General features: G+C 40.6%; 1 protein-coding gene across 3 annotated transcripts in view; it reads right to left on the reverse strand.

Annotated features, from left to right (window-relative positions):
* Nucleotides 1-12,054, reverse strand: part of HECTD2 (HECT domain E3 ubiquitin protein ligase 2) — a 71,909-nt gene extending 59,855 nt beyond the window's left edge. For all 3 annotated transcript variants that reach the window (XR_004380195.1, XM_032836586.1, XM_032836595.1), the window contains exon 1: nucleotides 11,865-12,054. Coding sequence is in view for 2 of the 3 variants with exons in the window: in XM_032836586.1 (XP_032692477.1) it covers nucleotides 11,865-12,002 (138 nt within the window). In the remaining variant the exon portion in view is untranslated. The remainder of the gene's footprint in view (nucleotides 1-11,864) is intronic.
* Between the last annotated feature and the right edge of the window lie 5,159 nt (nucleotides 12,055-17,213).

A 17,213-nucleotide genomic window follows, 5' to 3' on the forward strand; every position in this document is an offset into this window, starting at 1 on the left:
AGGTGATGTGTTAAAAATGAAGGGAGGATCAAGTTTCAAGAAAAAAATGTGGTCAATGATATTAAACAATGGAAAATGGTTAGATCAAAAGTATGCCTACTAGAATGAATAACTGTGAAATCTTGGGGACACTGCAGACAACAGATTCAGGGGAATGGTGGTGGCAGAAACTATACGAACTGGACTAGTGAATGAGTGGGAAGTTAGGAAATGGAGGCAATGAGCAGGGATTGCTCTGTCCAGAAGCTTTACAGAAGGGGAGAAAGGCCAGTGGCTGGAAGTGTATAAAGGTTTGAGGGAAGATACACTGAGCCTGTTTCATGGCTGCCATATCCAGTGTTTGCTTCTGTAGTCCCTAGAGCATTGTTCCTATTTTTTGTGCAGGAATGGCCATGGGTGGGAGCAGAGATAGGAACTCAACAAAAGGGCAGCCATCTGTAGCCTGAGTGGCTCTACCCATTAGGGTGGTCTGGCATAAAGGGCATTGATGCTTCCTAGTATGTAATCAGAAGGAGGTCTTTCCAGATTTTAGATGAAGGAATATGGAAAGGAGTGCCAGCCAAGAGTGAGAGAATAGCAGGGGCACAGAGAGCAGCCAATCTCTGTTCCAGTTTGCTTTTTATCTATGCATATGTATCATTCCAATAAATCCCCCTTTTTCCTAAGGGAAGTATATACGGCCCAGCTTTCTGTTGCTTGTAATAAAAAAAAAAAAAATTTAAATGACATGGAAAAAAATCCTTGGTCTACTAAGTCTCTTGTTTTAAGATGGCTATGTTGTTGATAATTAATACTTGAAATGACCTGATACAAATCATCGGCAATTTCAGAGGCTGACAGTACACCACAGATCCATAAAAGGAAACTCACAAAATAGCCATTGCCCTACATTAGCTTGTACAATAGAAACCTTCCACATAACCTAATACTTTCACAAGAAAAAACAGGGCAGCATGTTGTGCCATGGTAAACTAAAAATTAGAGAATCAACTCAAGAAGCTATTGGGTATTGACATCAAACATCAGACTAAATTAGAGGTTAGAGAACATTTCTTTATGAGTCTTCTAAGAAGTGGATCTACCACAATTATTACATCTGGTTTCCTGAGGAGTTTTGGAAATGCAGTCTAGGAGTCCTACAGAAGGAGAACACTAAGGATGAAGCCCTGGAATGTGGCCAGCCCACACGCAGTGGCTGATGTGTTGAAGAACAGAGAGTAACAGGATACCCAACCAGCTGTTACAGACTGAAGATCAGCACAAATAGGGAACACAGGGAAAAAAACACCAGGAATTCATTGAGGAGAAAAACTCAAAATATTTAAAGCTGGCATAATAAATAGTAGACTTAACTCTAGGCAGAGGCTACCATAGATTCAGTAAATAGCAAAAAATTTAATGTAGTAATTACATAACTAATCAAAAATCATATTTCACAAATACCTACCATGGACCTCAATGGTCTCTTTGACTATATATAATCACAAATAATTTCAAAAAATGTGAATAAATACTTGGGTTATCTGCTCTGCTGTTGTTAACATATGATATTGTTGACCTTATTTTAAATTTTTATATAAATTCCTGGGGAACAAACTACACCTGAGTTAAATTTCTGATTTCTTTATCATATTTTTCATCAGGTGCTAATAAGAAGGATATCTATGATATCTTTTGCACTTAATACCAAGTTCTATCATATTCAAAATTCTGATAAAATTTACCTTGCTAATCCTCTATTCCCCAAAAGCTGCTGTAGAAGATAAAGCATTTTTGTTCACATTCTAAACCAATCACTGATAAAAGAATAATATGCTGGCTCTGTTCCATCATGAAACACCTTTTAAAGCCATAATATCTCACTACCTTAGGGTCTTTAAATAAAAATATTTTAAATTGAATTCTTATATCTATAAAATTCATCATTCATAACACATTTTAAACATATTTAACTAGTTTTGTGAACAAGCTGGGAAATGCTTGCATTTTAAACTATATCAAGTGAAAATTAGTATTATAGTCTAGCTATTTAGGCCAACTGGCAGAAGTTTTACTTACTGAAGAGACAAACACTAGAAATGGACTCTGCATAGAGCTCTGTAGTGAGGTCAGTTCTGGATGCAAAGCTTTCACAGGGATCCAGTCAACAGGACATGCTAAATTGTGTTCAGTATCTTCTATCTGAGAGGTATGTAATGTATTTTAGAAAATGCTCCATACAATAAATAACGATTCGGCATTCTAAGATGTTCGATAATACTTGGTTACTTGGAAAATACACAAGTGTAGAATACTTGTCATCAATAATATATAAAGCAAACAAACAAAATTCAACATATAGTAGTGGTTCTCAAACCTTCTGGACTCAGGATCCCTTTACACTCTTAAAAATTATTGCATGTATCAATTTCTTTTAAGACAACAATAAACCCATAATGGAAAATATATTTTCTCAAACAACAACAAAAATCTTAGTGAGAAGAAAGGCATTACATTTTGCAAATCTATTTTAACATCTGGTTCCACAGAAGACAGTTGGATTCTTCTGCTTCTGCATTCAATTTGTTGGAATAGCAAGTCATGTATGCTTTAGAAAACTACACTCTATACTCAGGAGAATGAGTGGAAATAAGACAAGACAAATAACATCTTAGTACCCTAAAAGTAGTTTCAACCTCATGGACCTTTATAAGGATGTGGAAGATAACACTTTGAGGACTGCTACAATAGGGATAAACAATAATTAAAACTAAGAATTGATTTAAGAAATTTTGGGAGGACAAGAAGATACCATCCAGATCTGCACTAATATGGCCATTTGCTAAAGGGGCCATGGAGCACTTGAAATGCGCTAATCCAAACAGATACCTAGTAAGTGTAAAATACACAATTTTCAAACACATACTATGAAAAAGAGGTAGAGTAGTTCAGCCAGTGTCTATACTGATTAAATATTGAAATGGTAAATTTCTGGATACATTGGGCTAAATAAAATACATTATTCAAAGTAACTTTACCTCTTTATTTTCATTCTTTTTGATGTAGATATTAGAAAACTTTAAATTACATATTATTTACATTATATTTCTCCTGGCAGAGCTGATCTAGACAGATGAAAACATATTTTCCTAAACTAGATCCAATACAGCATACAATCTTAGGAAAAAGAACAGAATTATTACTCTGATTGAGAGTATCCCTACATCATTTTTGGAAGAAGGGATTTGCTGGAAAGGTGGTGAATTTAAATATGGTATAAAACACTCTATAGACAAAGAATAAAAGATACAGACAAAGAATAAAAGATATAAAAGAATGAATAAAGACTGAGTGTCTTGATTTGGTAATTTCTGATAAACATATAGATCTATATAGATACAGATTGATATATATCTGTATCTCACAGCAATCTATACTTTGGGCCATACCTCACTGAAATGTATTTTTCAAGTCCAAAGATAAATATTTCAGCAACAGGTTAAGTGCTCCTAATATAATGCATAATGTATGTATCATTCAGTATCAATGAGTCAAGAAACTACCTATAATGCATAGAAAACTACAAAGATTGAGTGGCTTCCTGTGGTATCAAGCAAAGGCTACTGTGTCAAAAGACAGGTGAACAAATGTACATTTATGTGTTTTAAGTTAAAATAAAAAACATCTAAGATAGTCTCCTATACCAACTTTTTATAGAAACTGACCTAAATTACCAGGGAGGGCCATATCTGCTGAGAGGCCTCAACTGTGTTTAGTCTACAAAGGAGACTATTTTTAGGCCCTGTTACTGGGTAAAGATACTTTGTTTTTCTTTTTTGTATGTTTTTTCACTGTTCCTATTAGGATGCTGGGTTACAAAATCAGAAGTGCTAACTCTGCTGGACAGACATCTAGGAAGATGTGAAAAGTTAGCTACTTGCAAGGTGTGAACTTCCCTCCCAAACAAAGTAGCACCAGTCCAAGTGGAATTGCTTTCTTTAAGTGATATAAACCACCTCTTTCAAAGGAGAATAGGAAATGAGGATTCGGATTCTGAAACAAAATTCTAACACCAAAAAAGTCACAATGCAATTAATCTTATAAATTACTGAAACTAACCCTACTTAACATAAAAAAAAAAAAAAAAAAAGTCCTGAAACAGAAAATTCAGTGTTCACTCAACAGGAAGGCAAGGTGGCATAGGAGATTTTATTCACTTATTTTACAACATAGAAAAGGAAAAAAAAAATAAATAAAAATGGCATCAATAAATTACTGTTATACCGTAAAATACCACATTTATATTGTATGATTAATGCAATCACAATTCCTCAACCAATTTGCTCTTCTTTAATAAGAACATGTGGATAAAAAACAAGTTAATTTGGAATAGAGCTTTCTTTAATGACTAGGCTCAGACTTCAGATAGACTTTTCAATTCAGTTGAATCAGTAAAATTTCAATAATTTCTATTTTTCAAAGGCATATTTTTCTACTACAATCATTCCCCAAAACATGTTTTTTGTCTGCTTACCAAAATGTCACTAAGTTACAAATATCAACTTAGGAAAAACTTCATGTAAGGCTTAGCAGTCTAACATTTTTGCAATGCAAGAAGGAATCCTTCACCCACAGAGTAAACTCATACCAGAAAAACAAAAGAAAACAAAAACAGGAGAAAAAAGTAGGGAAACCAAAGCTTCCGAGAGCTTTCTCAGCTCCACCCACTTCCTCACTTGTCCTCTGTTAATCTTTCTCTCTCTTCCTCAACTCACACTAAAAATAAGCAAGTTAAGTTCCAAACACTATGCCTAAATAACCGCCACTCCGGCAACACTGGCTGTACCCCCCTTTACTTCTATTTCTTTTCCTCTTAAAAAAAAAAAAATTCGGGGCTCCTGGGTGGCTCAGTGGGTTAAAGCCTCTGCCTCCGGCTTGGGTCATGATCCCAGTGTCCTGGGATCTAGCCCAGCATCAGACTCCCTGCTTGGCGGGGAGCCTGCTTCCCCCTCTCTCTCTACCTGCCTCTCTGCCTACTTGTGATCTCTCTCTCTCTCTCTCTCTCTGTCAAATAAATAAATAAATAAATAAATATATGAACCTTGGCGTACACCAGGCCTAAAAAGTTCAGAGAATGCATAATGTCCTTTAATTCAGTGCACGTATGTGTGTGTGTGTGCGTGCGCGTGAATGTGCCAGTGTGCATGCTCACTGAAGGAAAGGAGAAGGAAGATGGGGTGGTACAGGATGGGAGGCTTGATATAAAAGGTTATGAAGGAAAGTACCAAAGCCATAGAACAGACTTAGAAAGGGTGAGATGGCTTAAAAACAGCTCCCCAGCTACAGATGTTGGTTCGTAAATAACAATAACAACAACAACATGATAAAAATATCATCATCCAACATTTATTGAGTGCTCACTTTGCCAAGGCTCTTTCCTAAATGCTCTATGTGTATTAATTTAGTCTTCTCACTTACTCTATGAGGAGGGTTCAGTATCATACAGGGCACTTTTGGAGGTCTCCTGCTCACAACTTACAATGACCGCTTTTCTCCAATTGTTACATTTAGTCAAAGCACTTGTGTCCTAACATTCTGAATTAGTTATGAATGAGAGAATAAGCAGGCAATGACATAATGGCTGTGCAGTTAAAAAAAAAATTGACAAACAGACTTTACAACCCACTCAAAATTAGAGACACCCTGGATATGTATTTATATAGCTATCACCCTGCTTTTTATGTCTCAAGACTTTCAGATTGTTTTTCTTTAATGAAATTGCTTTATTTTATATAGAAAATTCATTCATTCATGCCATCATTAAAACTGACACTATCAGCTATCCTAGAACACATTTTCTCCTCCATAACAATTCTATCTCTGGCTAACAAAATTTTGAACTTGTCACTTGTCACTAGACCACAAAAAGAACAAAATTCAAAAAGAACAAATATTGCTACAGGTGCAGGTTCTTTGAACCACACTGTCCAGACCATAGATACAGTATATGGAAAGTGCATGGGTTTCTGAGCCAGAAATGTCGCGATTTTAAACGAAGCTCTGCTTCTTGCTATCTTACTCTTTGGCAAGGAACAGCTAACCTCTCTGACTTTCAGATTCCTGTTCTATGAAATGAGACTACCTTCCTCACCATCATAGTGGTTGTTGTGATTGGTTTTGGTTGCAATCTGACTAAATAAGACATACAGGGAAGATGCTTAGCATAGAGTAGGTACTCAAATACTAGCTATTACTTATATTACTTATATATATTAAACATATACATATATTTTTTTATAATATCTGTGGTTTATTAAATTGCTTAAAACACCTCTGGCACCATAGCCTTCACTCTTTCCTGTCTTGTTTAGGACACAATGGACAAGGACATAAGAGTCTCCATGTATGAGATTGTTCCAAACACCTAGATGGGCAGGGTTTATGTGAGTTCACACACACACATATGTTTATTTGGAATGTTACTGGCTGGACTGCCTTTCGATGTAAACATTTTTCTCTGAGATAACTTATCTGGAAACTGCAGAATCCTTTTTTATAACAATCTTCCCTCTTTTCTATTCTGTTGCTTAATAAGGTTCCACATCATGTGGGTTCTTCCATTCCTTCCTGCTATCACATGGCCACCACCTGAGCGGATGCACCTGTTTACCTTGGGTACCAACTTCAAAGCTCCTTCTTTGTACTCTTCCTTATCCCCCTCCAGGCTAACCACTAATCACTACCATGGATTTCATTATGTCATTCTGATGTGGAAAACAGAGGCAGAAGAAAAGTTATTAAATTTCCTTACTACCCAGAGCCCCCTGACAAGTCCTTGAAACAGGCAGAGTGACATTCCTTTAGGGACTCAACTACTTCCACCTTAATACTGAGCTAAGGGCAAGAGGCAATCTCAGCCAGACAGCAAAGCCCCCCCTCCCCACATCCCAACCAGGATCCTGTAAGTCTATATTAACATATAGAAATTCCTTTGGAAAATTCCTTTATCTCTAAACCCTCCAAGAGACATGCTGGCAATCATCCCCAAACATAGGGCCCACCAATATGTATGTGAAGGGTCTCATGATTAAGGTTTTATTAGATGGTAATAAATGACCTTTTCCCAACAACAGCTAGCCCCTCAGGGTCCTAGAAACCTTGCCGTCAAAATTCCTTAGAGACTTAAGCCATCCCTGACCCTCTTCTAACTTACAAGTATTTAATGGACCATTTCTCACAGCTCCAGGGCAGCAGCAGCTCTTTCTGCCCACGGGTCCTGTCCTTGCTTTAATAAACCACCATTTGTACCAAAGACGTCTCAGGAATTCTTTCTTGGTTGTTGGCTCCGGACTCCACCCCACTGAACCTCACTTATATTCTAAAACTTCATCGGTTCCTCTATTTAAGCAACTCCAGTGGCTTCCCACTAACCACAGCGGGGGAGAAAGTCCATACTTCTGTGCCTAGTGATCTGGCTCCAGCCCCCAAGCAATCTTACTTACCTCCCACAAGTTCCCAGCACGCTTCCATTGGGCTTACTGTATTGCTCCCTAATGCTTTTCCTTGAGCCTTGCTCATGTTGTTTTCCCCACTGGATTACTTACCCACTTTCTTTTGCCCATCCAAATCCTATCATCCTTCAATGGCCAGCCGGCTTAAATAATTACCTTTACTTCAAGGCCTTTCTTCACAGTTCTGCACACATTGATTTCCTTGCTCTGGTCTCCTATAGCGCAAATTGTTTCTATGGTTCATTGTGACTTATACACATTGCTTTGCTTTGTTATGTTTCCATGTGTAAGCCTTGCCTCCTCTGAGGCAGGCTTTTTTTTTAAACCATGTTTTTGTGTTTTCTGTAGCATCTAGTCCAAAGCTAAACATAATAGATGTTCCATAACTGGTAGTTATATTTTAGCTAGTGGCTTCACCAAGCCCATTTACACACACCTGACACAATGTATATGAACTTATTCTTGATACTTCCTATCAAATCCTCTCTATAAACTTCGAAATTTCCCTCAAAACCTTCTCCTCACCTTCTACCTACTTGACAAGTCTTCTGGCCTTCATTGTGGGCAAACTTCCCTTTGAAATCCTAAACTGGTTTCCTCCATTTCCCTTCACCTCTCTGACTTAATTAAATCTAGCTCTTGCTTGAAGGCATTTCATTCTTTGCTAAAACCCATTTCATACATTTCATTCCTTGCTATCCTACCCTATGGAGAACTTCCTCCCTTTTCCTGCTCACCAAATTTAAATGTTGAAGTAGACAGTCAAACTCAGCCTCACTTGCCACTATTATTATTATTTTTTTTAAGATTTCATTTATTTATTTTATTTGAGAGAGAGACAGCATGAGTGCTCATGTGAGCTGGGGGAGAGAGAGGGAGACAGAGAATCTCAAGTAGACGCCATGCTGAACACAGAGCCCCATTCAGGGCTTGATCTCACAATCCTGAGATCATGACCTGAGCTGAAACCAAGAGTCACTTAACTGACTGAGCCACCCATGTGCTCTGCCACTATTATTTCTGCTCTTAATTTGGCCATTTTCTTCTTCCCTATTCACCATTTTTTTCTAACTTCTGTATTATATCAACAACTAATTTACAATATTCTCCTCCACACCAATTTGTCAAACTCAGTAAATTCAATGTTCACACCACCACCTCTTTGTATCTATGTCCTGCAACTCTGTGGACTTGCATCACCTCTCCACAACAGCAAGGCCAAACTATGCACCCTGATGGTTGCCTGAGGTCTCTATCTTGAGCCTCTTGAGCATCTCCAACTAGAACCACTTTAACCAACATTTCTCTCAGTTCCCCCCCCACCCTTGATTTCTGCTGTGCCTGACTCAATCCATACCTTTCACCAGTCCATTTCAAAAGCTGTTCCATAAACTAAGTAGACTTGAAGAAATGTAGTTAAAACACAGATTTCATGGAGCTCTTAATTGAGTACATAAAGCATGAGTTTTCAATCTTAGCTTCATCTGAGAATTTAAAAGAAGTCTGAGAGCCATCCACAGAAATGGATTTAACTGGTTTGCAATTGAAACTGGACAATGATGGCTCTAAAAGTTCCCAGGTGATTTTACTCTGCTTCAAAGTTTGAAAACCGGGGGCACCTGGGTGGCTTAGTCGGTTGAGCTTGGGCGTGCAACTCTTGATTTCAGCTCAGGTCATGATCTCAGGGTCGTGAGATCGAGCCCCATGTCAGGTTCTGCCCTCAGGGTGGAGTCTGCTTCTCCCTCTCCCTCTGCTCCCCCTCCACAGCTCTCTGTTTCTATCTTCTCTCTCTCTCAAATAAATAAACAAAATCTTTAAAAACAAAACCAAAAAAAAACAAAAAAAACACAAAGTTTGAAAACCGGAGCTCTGAGTTGAGATCTGGGAATCAGGATTTTAACATGCTACCAGGGAAACTCTGGTTAGTCAGGTTTGACACCACTGTGTTACGGACTTTGTGGCTAGAAGGGGCTTCCTTCACACTTAGGTGGTCTTCGGATCAATCACTTCAGGGCTGCTTTTTCCAGCACCCTCAATCCCATCCCTGTATATTTTTTTACACTTCCAGGATATAGTCCCAACTCTTCAAGCTTTCTTAGGGCATCATAACCTGGCCTTCTATTTATTCTAGGGAGCTGTCACTCTAAATTACTTCCAAAGTCCCGTAAAAATGTAATAGAATGGTTTTCAGAAAAAGCCAGTAATATAGGGTTACATTAATTGAGTCATAAACTCTGCACATAGAACTGTTCACTTAGGGCAAAAAGAATCACTAAAGTGTCCCAAAGAAAAATTTGTTTTTTCGGCAATCAGGTTCCTAAGCAAACCTCCAGAAGCTTCATCTAGTCCACAGTGGAGGCTGAAAAACAACCAACAGGCCACAAACCGTTTTTCTGTGACCCTCCACACCAAGGCTTTCCCCACCTGCTGGTGATCTCAGACATCATCTCAGCTCTCCTGCCCTCTGGAGGACCAAACACATATTTTATTCAATTTTCTTTAATTCAAGTTTTTAAAAAACTTATTGAACTCTATTCTTGTTTGACTAGTAGTAAAAGTCCATAATCCTTTATTCACACTTTTGAAATCCTATAAGCTATTAAAACTGAAAGATTTTTGTACCTCATATGGTGACAAAACATATACCTGACCTGAACTCTGACAATGCAACCTGATCTGCAAGGATATGAAGCTATTTATACTTAAGTCTCACTTTACCTCTCATAATGTGAATGCACATACATTTCACTGCTGAACTACTGACATGCTTGATTATGAAGAATTGGCCAGGATCTCACTGCAGATATATGACATATGTACCAAATTGCCTTTCTAAAATCTGAAAAACTCTAAATTCGCAAATTCCAAACTCCAAGTTTTCCAGGAAACAGTCTGTAGATTTGGGTCCACAGTATATCAGTTTCTCCAAGTTTTTATTCCAAACCTTCAATTTTTCAGTTAAACTGAGATAAATATGTCTTGGGGAGGGTGCTCAGTCGAGGACCAAAACTCATTCATATAATTGTTTCTTATAAGCATATTCATTAATTGTTTTAAACTGATTTAAAGAACTTTAAAAACACTGTCTTTTTGCGAGTTAAGAATGTCTTGGATAAACTCTGAAAGGCTAGGTTATCAACACAAGAACTGGGTCTGCAAGCAGATGGGTGACAAATTCCTTTAAAGCATCTCCCAAAGTATTTTCTAACCACACACAACTTCAATTTACCACTCAATTCTAGCTATATTTTAATATGTGTGTCATTTTATTACTGTCCACACTTCGCTGCAGTGATTTAATGATCAGAGCTTGTTCTAACAATTTCCAGTTATCACAGTCCCTAGATATTTTTTAAAAACCTACAGAATCAAAACATTATTCCTAACACTTTAAATAGAGTGAGCTATTTTAGTAACTTCTTAGTCATTTAAGAGGGAGGTTTTAAGAAATGAGTTGCAAGTAGGAATAAAGCAAATGTATCATGTTCTCTAAACTTTTACTATTTTGTCAAGCATAGATGCATGACAAGTCATGGCCTTTAAATGTACCCAAGCAAACTTTCAAAAAGTATTGAAATGTTATGTCAAATAAAAATCTCAAAAATCAGATTAATTTGTGTGTGTGTGTGTGTGTGTGTGTGTGCGCGCGCGCGCGCGCCAAAGTAACCAGAATCATAACCACCAGTAAAAACAGGGAAGGGGGGCTGTCCCATTACATCATCTGGCAATATGTAGTTTGAAGCCTTAGAGCGCTCTCCAATTAATCCTTAAGAAAATCCAGCTGGGAAATCATCCCTGTCAAGCTTAGATAACTTGAGTTTAAATAAAAGGTTAAAAAAGCCTCCCCACCTTACGTCACATGTCTGTACCATATGAAAAATAAAACCATCACTGAGGCATCTACCTCCCACCATCCTGACAGCAACGGAAAGGTCACAATTAAGTGGAACTCGCCGCACAGTCTGTTCAATCCGAGGGGGGAAGGGAAAGAAAATCGAAGACAAGAGGGGAATCTCCGCGCCCCCAAAGCAGGCAGGCACCTCGGTGGAAAACCCACTACCCCCTGCCTGCTACCTTGCCCTGACCCAGCAGATGATAACGTGGACTCCAAAAAGCCGGTCATTTCCTTAGAGAAAGTGCCCCCCGCCCGCCCCGCCAAGCCAGACAATAACCGAGAACAGGCAGCGGACGCGGCCACCCCAACATTTCCCGATTCTCGAGAAGTGTTCGCGGCTGTCCACACACTCCACTGCGGCTCGGGGAAGGATGGACCGGCGCATCTCCGCGGGCGGCCTCGGGGGTCGCCGGGCGCCCCCTGCCTTCCCTCCCGACGCCCGCCGTCGGGGCGCTTCGCTGCCCCCGCCTGGCACCTACCGCAGCAGCTGCGGCGCCCGCCGACACGATGGGCGGCAGCTTGTCGCGCTCAGGCTCCTTCCCTTTCCTCTCGTCCGGAGCTGCCGCTGCCACCTCCGGCGGCGCGGCGGGCGAGGGCACCCGACCCGCTTCACTCATGTCCGGCCGGGCGGCGGGAGCGCGAGGCGGCGGCGGCGGCGGCGGCGGCGGCCGGGAGGCTGCTGGGGCTGGCGCTGCTGCCGCCGCGGCCGCGAGAGGGCTCTGGGCCTCCGCTTCCAACCGCCGCCGCCGCACCGCCCCCGCCCGCGCCCGCGCTCGCGCCCGCGCTGGGCCCCGCGCGCGAGCCCGCAAGCCCCGCCCTGCCGTCGCCCCTGCGCGCGCCAGGCCAGAGACCGCCGCTCCCCGCGGCCCCCGCCCTCCTCTCTCCTCGGCCGCCTCCGCCCAGCCGCGCGCTCGCGGGCGGCGGGTCGGGCTACCCTCCGCTGCCAGCCTCAGCCCCCGAGGTCTGGAAGAGGAGGCGCCGCGGCAGACGTCTGGCGGCCATGTTTGCCGACGGTCGGCAGACCGGGCGAGGAGGGGTCTGCTCTAGACGATCTGGACTGAGGGGACAAGGCGAGGCCCGCAGAGGGTCGGGCCGGGAGTGAGAGCGCCCGAGTGGCGCTGGTTGACACGGGTGGGGGGGGGGCGCGGCAACGTCGCCTGCGCGGACGGCCCTGGCCTGGGGCTTCCAGACCCGTGGGACTGGGCTGGTGGCCTTTTCCCCCCAGCGCCCACAAAACCGTCTGCCTTAGGGTCACTGATTGTCCCTGCTGTCCCTGCCCGCCCGCCTGCTCCAAGAGAGGCGGTCTTGAGCCTGCGCATCCTTAGGCGACAGCCTTTCCTTTCTTAGCAGACCAATTCTTTCCAGATGCCGAGAGCCCCCACCTACAAAGGAAAAACCTGAGGGTGGGGGGAATTGAGACGTCGTGGGCTCCACCTTCTCCACCACAGGGCTGCACGGCCAGGCCACACTTTCCATTCCTGTTCCTTTCGTCCCCCCTTTGACTGCCAAATCCGCCTCTCCCTTCCCGTCCCCACGCGCCTACATCTCGCTCTCTCCCTGCATCTCTTTCCTGCCTCCTATCCTTGCTTTGTTCCTTTCCTTTTATAAGTTACAGATGGACGGACTCAAACTCCGCTGTTGCTCAGACTCATATTCCTTAATGTCAGATCATTAATATGGGTAAGAACTTTCAAACTGAAGAGGAAAGCTTTTAATCATAATATTAACACCCCCCCCCATCCCACCCCGCCAAGCCACACAATTTCCTTTCCTTTCTTGTCGCCCCCTCCTTTTCCTTTTCTCAGTCTACTGGAGCAGCGGAGACACCTGCAGAAGAGAAGGGAGAGAGTAAGAATGCGCTGTATCGCTTATTAAAAATAGGGACCTTCTCGACATTTCAAGTGTTCAGATTTTTAGGCTGTGGCTTTGTTTTGTTTGAGGTTAAGTGAATTATCAGATCGAGCATACCCAGATCCAAATGTAAGAACCAAAAATATATCTGAAACAAAGCCGAAGATGATGTTTGGGTTATCTGTTTTACATAATTCAGAATTATTAGCATAACTAAGTACTAGTTAAAGTGCACCCTGAGATGAGGTTGCCTAAATTTTTCAAACCCAGAATCTGTAGCAAGCAGATCTGAAGCAACCAATGTAATGAATATAACAATTAGTGTTGAGTTAATTTCTAAGTTCTAAATTCTGACTTTCATTTATAGACAGGCTTTCTAGTTTTAATATAGTTGCTGCCATCACCTATTTAAATGTTAATTAGTAAAAGGTATGGAGGAAGTGCCATACAGTCAGGAAAAAGTATTTCTGTGCTAAATAGCCTTGGAGGGAAATGATGTATACAGACATTACTTTAAAGCATTCTCCTTTCTTTTTTTCTTGAATTCTTTTTCAGGATTTACTTTCCTTCTTAAACCTCTGAAATATTCATCCTATAGAGAGGAATCTACAATCACATCCTATTTTTAGCAGGTCAGCTTACTGATCTTTTAATATGGCAACAACTCAAATGTTGTTTTAGAAAGGGAAACCTTTATTTTAACTATAATTCAAAATATTCTGTGCTGCCAAGCTAGGTTGGTGGAACAAATACTGGGGGGAGTACCAGCTTGGGGGGGGCAGTATCCTTTTTCTGACTGCTTTCAACTAGATTTAGTAATTTGTGATAAAAATGCTTGGATGAGAAACCACTTGAATTACATGCCTTCTGCTTTCTCTTTTCATGTGTGAGACTAAATAAAAGTGTGTCTGTACATGTAGTCACATTCAATAGAACAAAATGGCTAAATATTGGCAAAACAAGGCAAGTCAATTTTAATTTCTGCTACTGCACCAGTATAGATAACCCATTTCTAAACAAGTCCACTGATTAATTCACCTGTGAGTTACATACCCCAAATTATAATCCACTGATGTTTTCTTTTACTTCCTATTAAACACATTGCTCTTTAGGCACACCCCATCCCTCCTTTATGCACATGAACTCGGGGGAGGGGTTTGGAGTCCAGATGGGGGTGATAGAAAACTGCAGGGTGTTGGCCCCTGGGGAACTAGTGGCCTTGAGAGGCACATTCCCAACTGACACAAACAGGCCTCTGGGCTCAGGTGGGAGAGAGAGGGTTGTGGAGCAGATATGCTGAGAGCTCTGGCCGGCCTGCATGAAGGTGTGGTGAAGCTGCTGTTCAGCTATGTAAGTGTCAGCCAAAAGTGCAACAGTGATGGCATCCAAATATAAACTCATTAGCCTGGGAAAAACTGGGAGTGAGGCGGAAGAACATTTCACTTTCCTAAATCCAGATGGAAAACCAAGCTCATTAATTATACCTATGGGGAATAGGAGTTTGAGGGGTGGGGAGGTTAGAGAGCTGGTTGTTTCGTTTCCATGGAAGAAGGGGAAGGAAAAAATTACAAGGTAATGGAAGTTCTAATTATAGATAACATTCTATTATAATTACATAGAATAACACTAATCCAGTGAACAATAGCAAAGTAAGTTCTGGCAGGTCATTTACGGGTGTTTTATAACTAATACCTTAAGTATAGCAGGTATGACTGTGAAATAGTAAACTTGTTTTTTTAAAGGAAACATCCTTTTCACATTTCAACTGAGTGTTGTCCTAAAGTAGTAGTAAATTTGGCGAAGGAAACTATTTTAGCCACGTTGGCATTGTTAAAAACATTGTTAGAACTCTTCCTTAGGTTTAATGATTGTGGCTTTTAAAAATTATTATTTAAAAAACAGCTTTTCTTTATTAATAAACAATACACTGTCATTACAGAAAAAGACAGAAAATACAAATTAGCAAAATGAAGAAAATATTAAATTCTGGATCCTACCCAACTTCAGATCATTGCCAAGACCTTGGTCTGTTTCTTTACAAAATCGATCTATCTCTCTACACACACACATACTGTTTCTTGATTTGTTTTTATAAAAACAGAATATACTGAAATACTGTTTGAATCTGTGCAACTTATTCTTCAGAATACCTTCAGTTTGACATTTTTTTTTTTTTAATTTTGCAATGTTTTGTAGAGGCAAAACTGAAGAATAGAGTGGATGATCATCAAGCTTTGAATTCTGAATCAGACCTCTGTTCTTTCACTCTGGATTTCCAAGGCCATTGACCTAGTCAAGGCCCTCAGGATCTCCAACCCAAATTATTTCCCTAGCTTGCCACTTGATCTCACCTTCAGTGTTTTACCTGCTCCAATTCCTACCGGAATGATCTTTTCAAAATATATAACTTAGTGTCAGTCCTTTGTTTAAAAAATGCGTCAGTGATATTTCAAGGCAAAGTTTTGAAACCCCTCATTTAGCATCTATCTGAATTCTTTACAAAGCAGGCATTTTCTTAATTAGAATCCATTTTTCTTTCTCTCTGCTCCAAGAGCATAATGTACACACTTCCATTTATACACCTATTACCTTACATCTTAGTTTTTTATTCTCCCTATAGGTCATGGCATAGAGAGGAAAGGGCATGTCTAATTTCTCCTTGAATCCCTGGGGTGTACTCTTAAGGAGGCACTTGATATGCTCAGAATAAATGAAATAAGATGTTTTCTTGGCATGGCTTGTAAGGGCTCTGAGGACAATTTCCAAAGAGGAATTACAAAAATGCTCCAAGTGTTGGGCTGCCCTCATTCAGATAATTTGGTCTGGTATTGCTTCTTCAAAGCCTGGATCTTCTAGGGCAGGGCTATCTGTTAGAACTCTCTGCAGTGGTGAAAGCGTTCTCTATCTGTACTGTCCTATACAATAGCCACTAGCCACATGTGGCCACTGAGCACTTGAAATGTGGCTCTTGTGTCTGAGGAACTGAACTGTTCCTTTTAGTTAATTTATATTTGAGTAGGCACATGTAACTCGTGCTGTCCTAGAACACAGCAGGGCTCTAGAGTCCCATCTCAACTTTTTAAAAGTCCTTTTGAGGTACCCAAACTTAGTGTTCTCTTCATTAAAGAGCTTTACTGTATCTTAACTTCTTTCTTTAGAACATATGCAAGTAAACCTTCCCCAAAGAATGAGGGCAGATCTAAAAGAGTTCTGATAATAAGCCTAAAAGCCTCAATGATATCTTTCTTTTTTAAATTATTTTTTTTTCTTATTCTGTTTTCACAGGACTTCGTACTTGTGGATGAAACAAACATCTTGTCTTAGCCCAGTGTGATGTAGAAGGAAATATGACTGACAGTAAAATGAAGAAGTCTGTATGTGTTTTTAAGTTGGTTTGGGATGGCTTCTTTAGATATTTCTGAAGGAATATCAATGTATCAACACACAAACACACACACACATACATACGTGCATGTGCCTAGATACCTCAATATAGGTAGATAAATGTTGCTTTAAATCTTAACCCCAATTTTATATTTGTTTCTACAAAACAACAGAAACGTCCCCTTCATGATGCACCCATTTGAAAATTTTCATGAAGCGAAGTTAAAAGAAACTATACGGGGGCACCTGGCTGGCTCAGTCGGAAGCGGGTGTGACTCTTAATCTTGGGGTCATGAGTTTGAGCCCCACATGGGGGGATAGAGATTATTTGAATAAATGAAACTTTAAAAAAATAAAAAGGAATAAAAGGAATGATATGTTCTAAGGTTGCTGAAGACATCAATACAAGTCAAAATGGCAGACACCGTTATTCATTCTTCCCCTTTCTCTTGCTGATTCAGTGTGAGATGGCACTAAGCCCAATTAAAGGTGACTTCTTTTCTGTTCCTTATAGCTTCTTGCGGCCATGTGAGAATTCTGGCCAATGAGGGGTAAGCTGAGTGTTTTAGGCAAACTTTTGCTACCTTTTTCCT

This window comes from Lontra canadensis, unplaced genomic scaffold (assembly GCF_010015895.1).
Source record: "Lontra canadensis isolate GAN:19392208 unplaced genomic scaffold, GSC_riverotter_1.0 scaffold3, whole genome shotgun sequence".
NCBI classification, from domain to species: Eukaryota; Metazoa; Chordata; class Mammalia; order Carnivora; family Mustelidae; genus Lontra; species Lontra canadensis.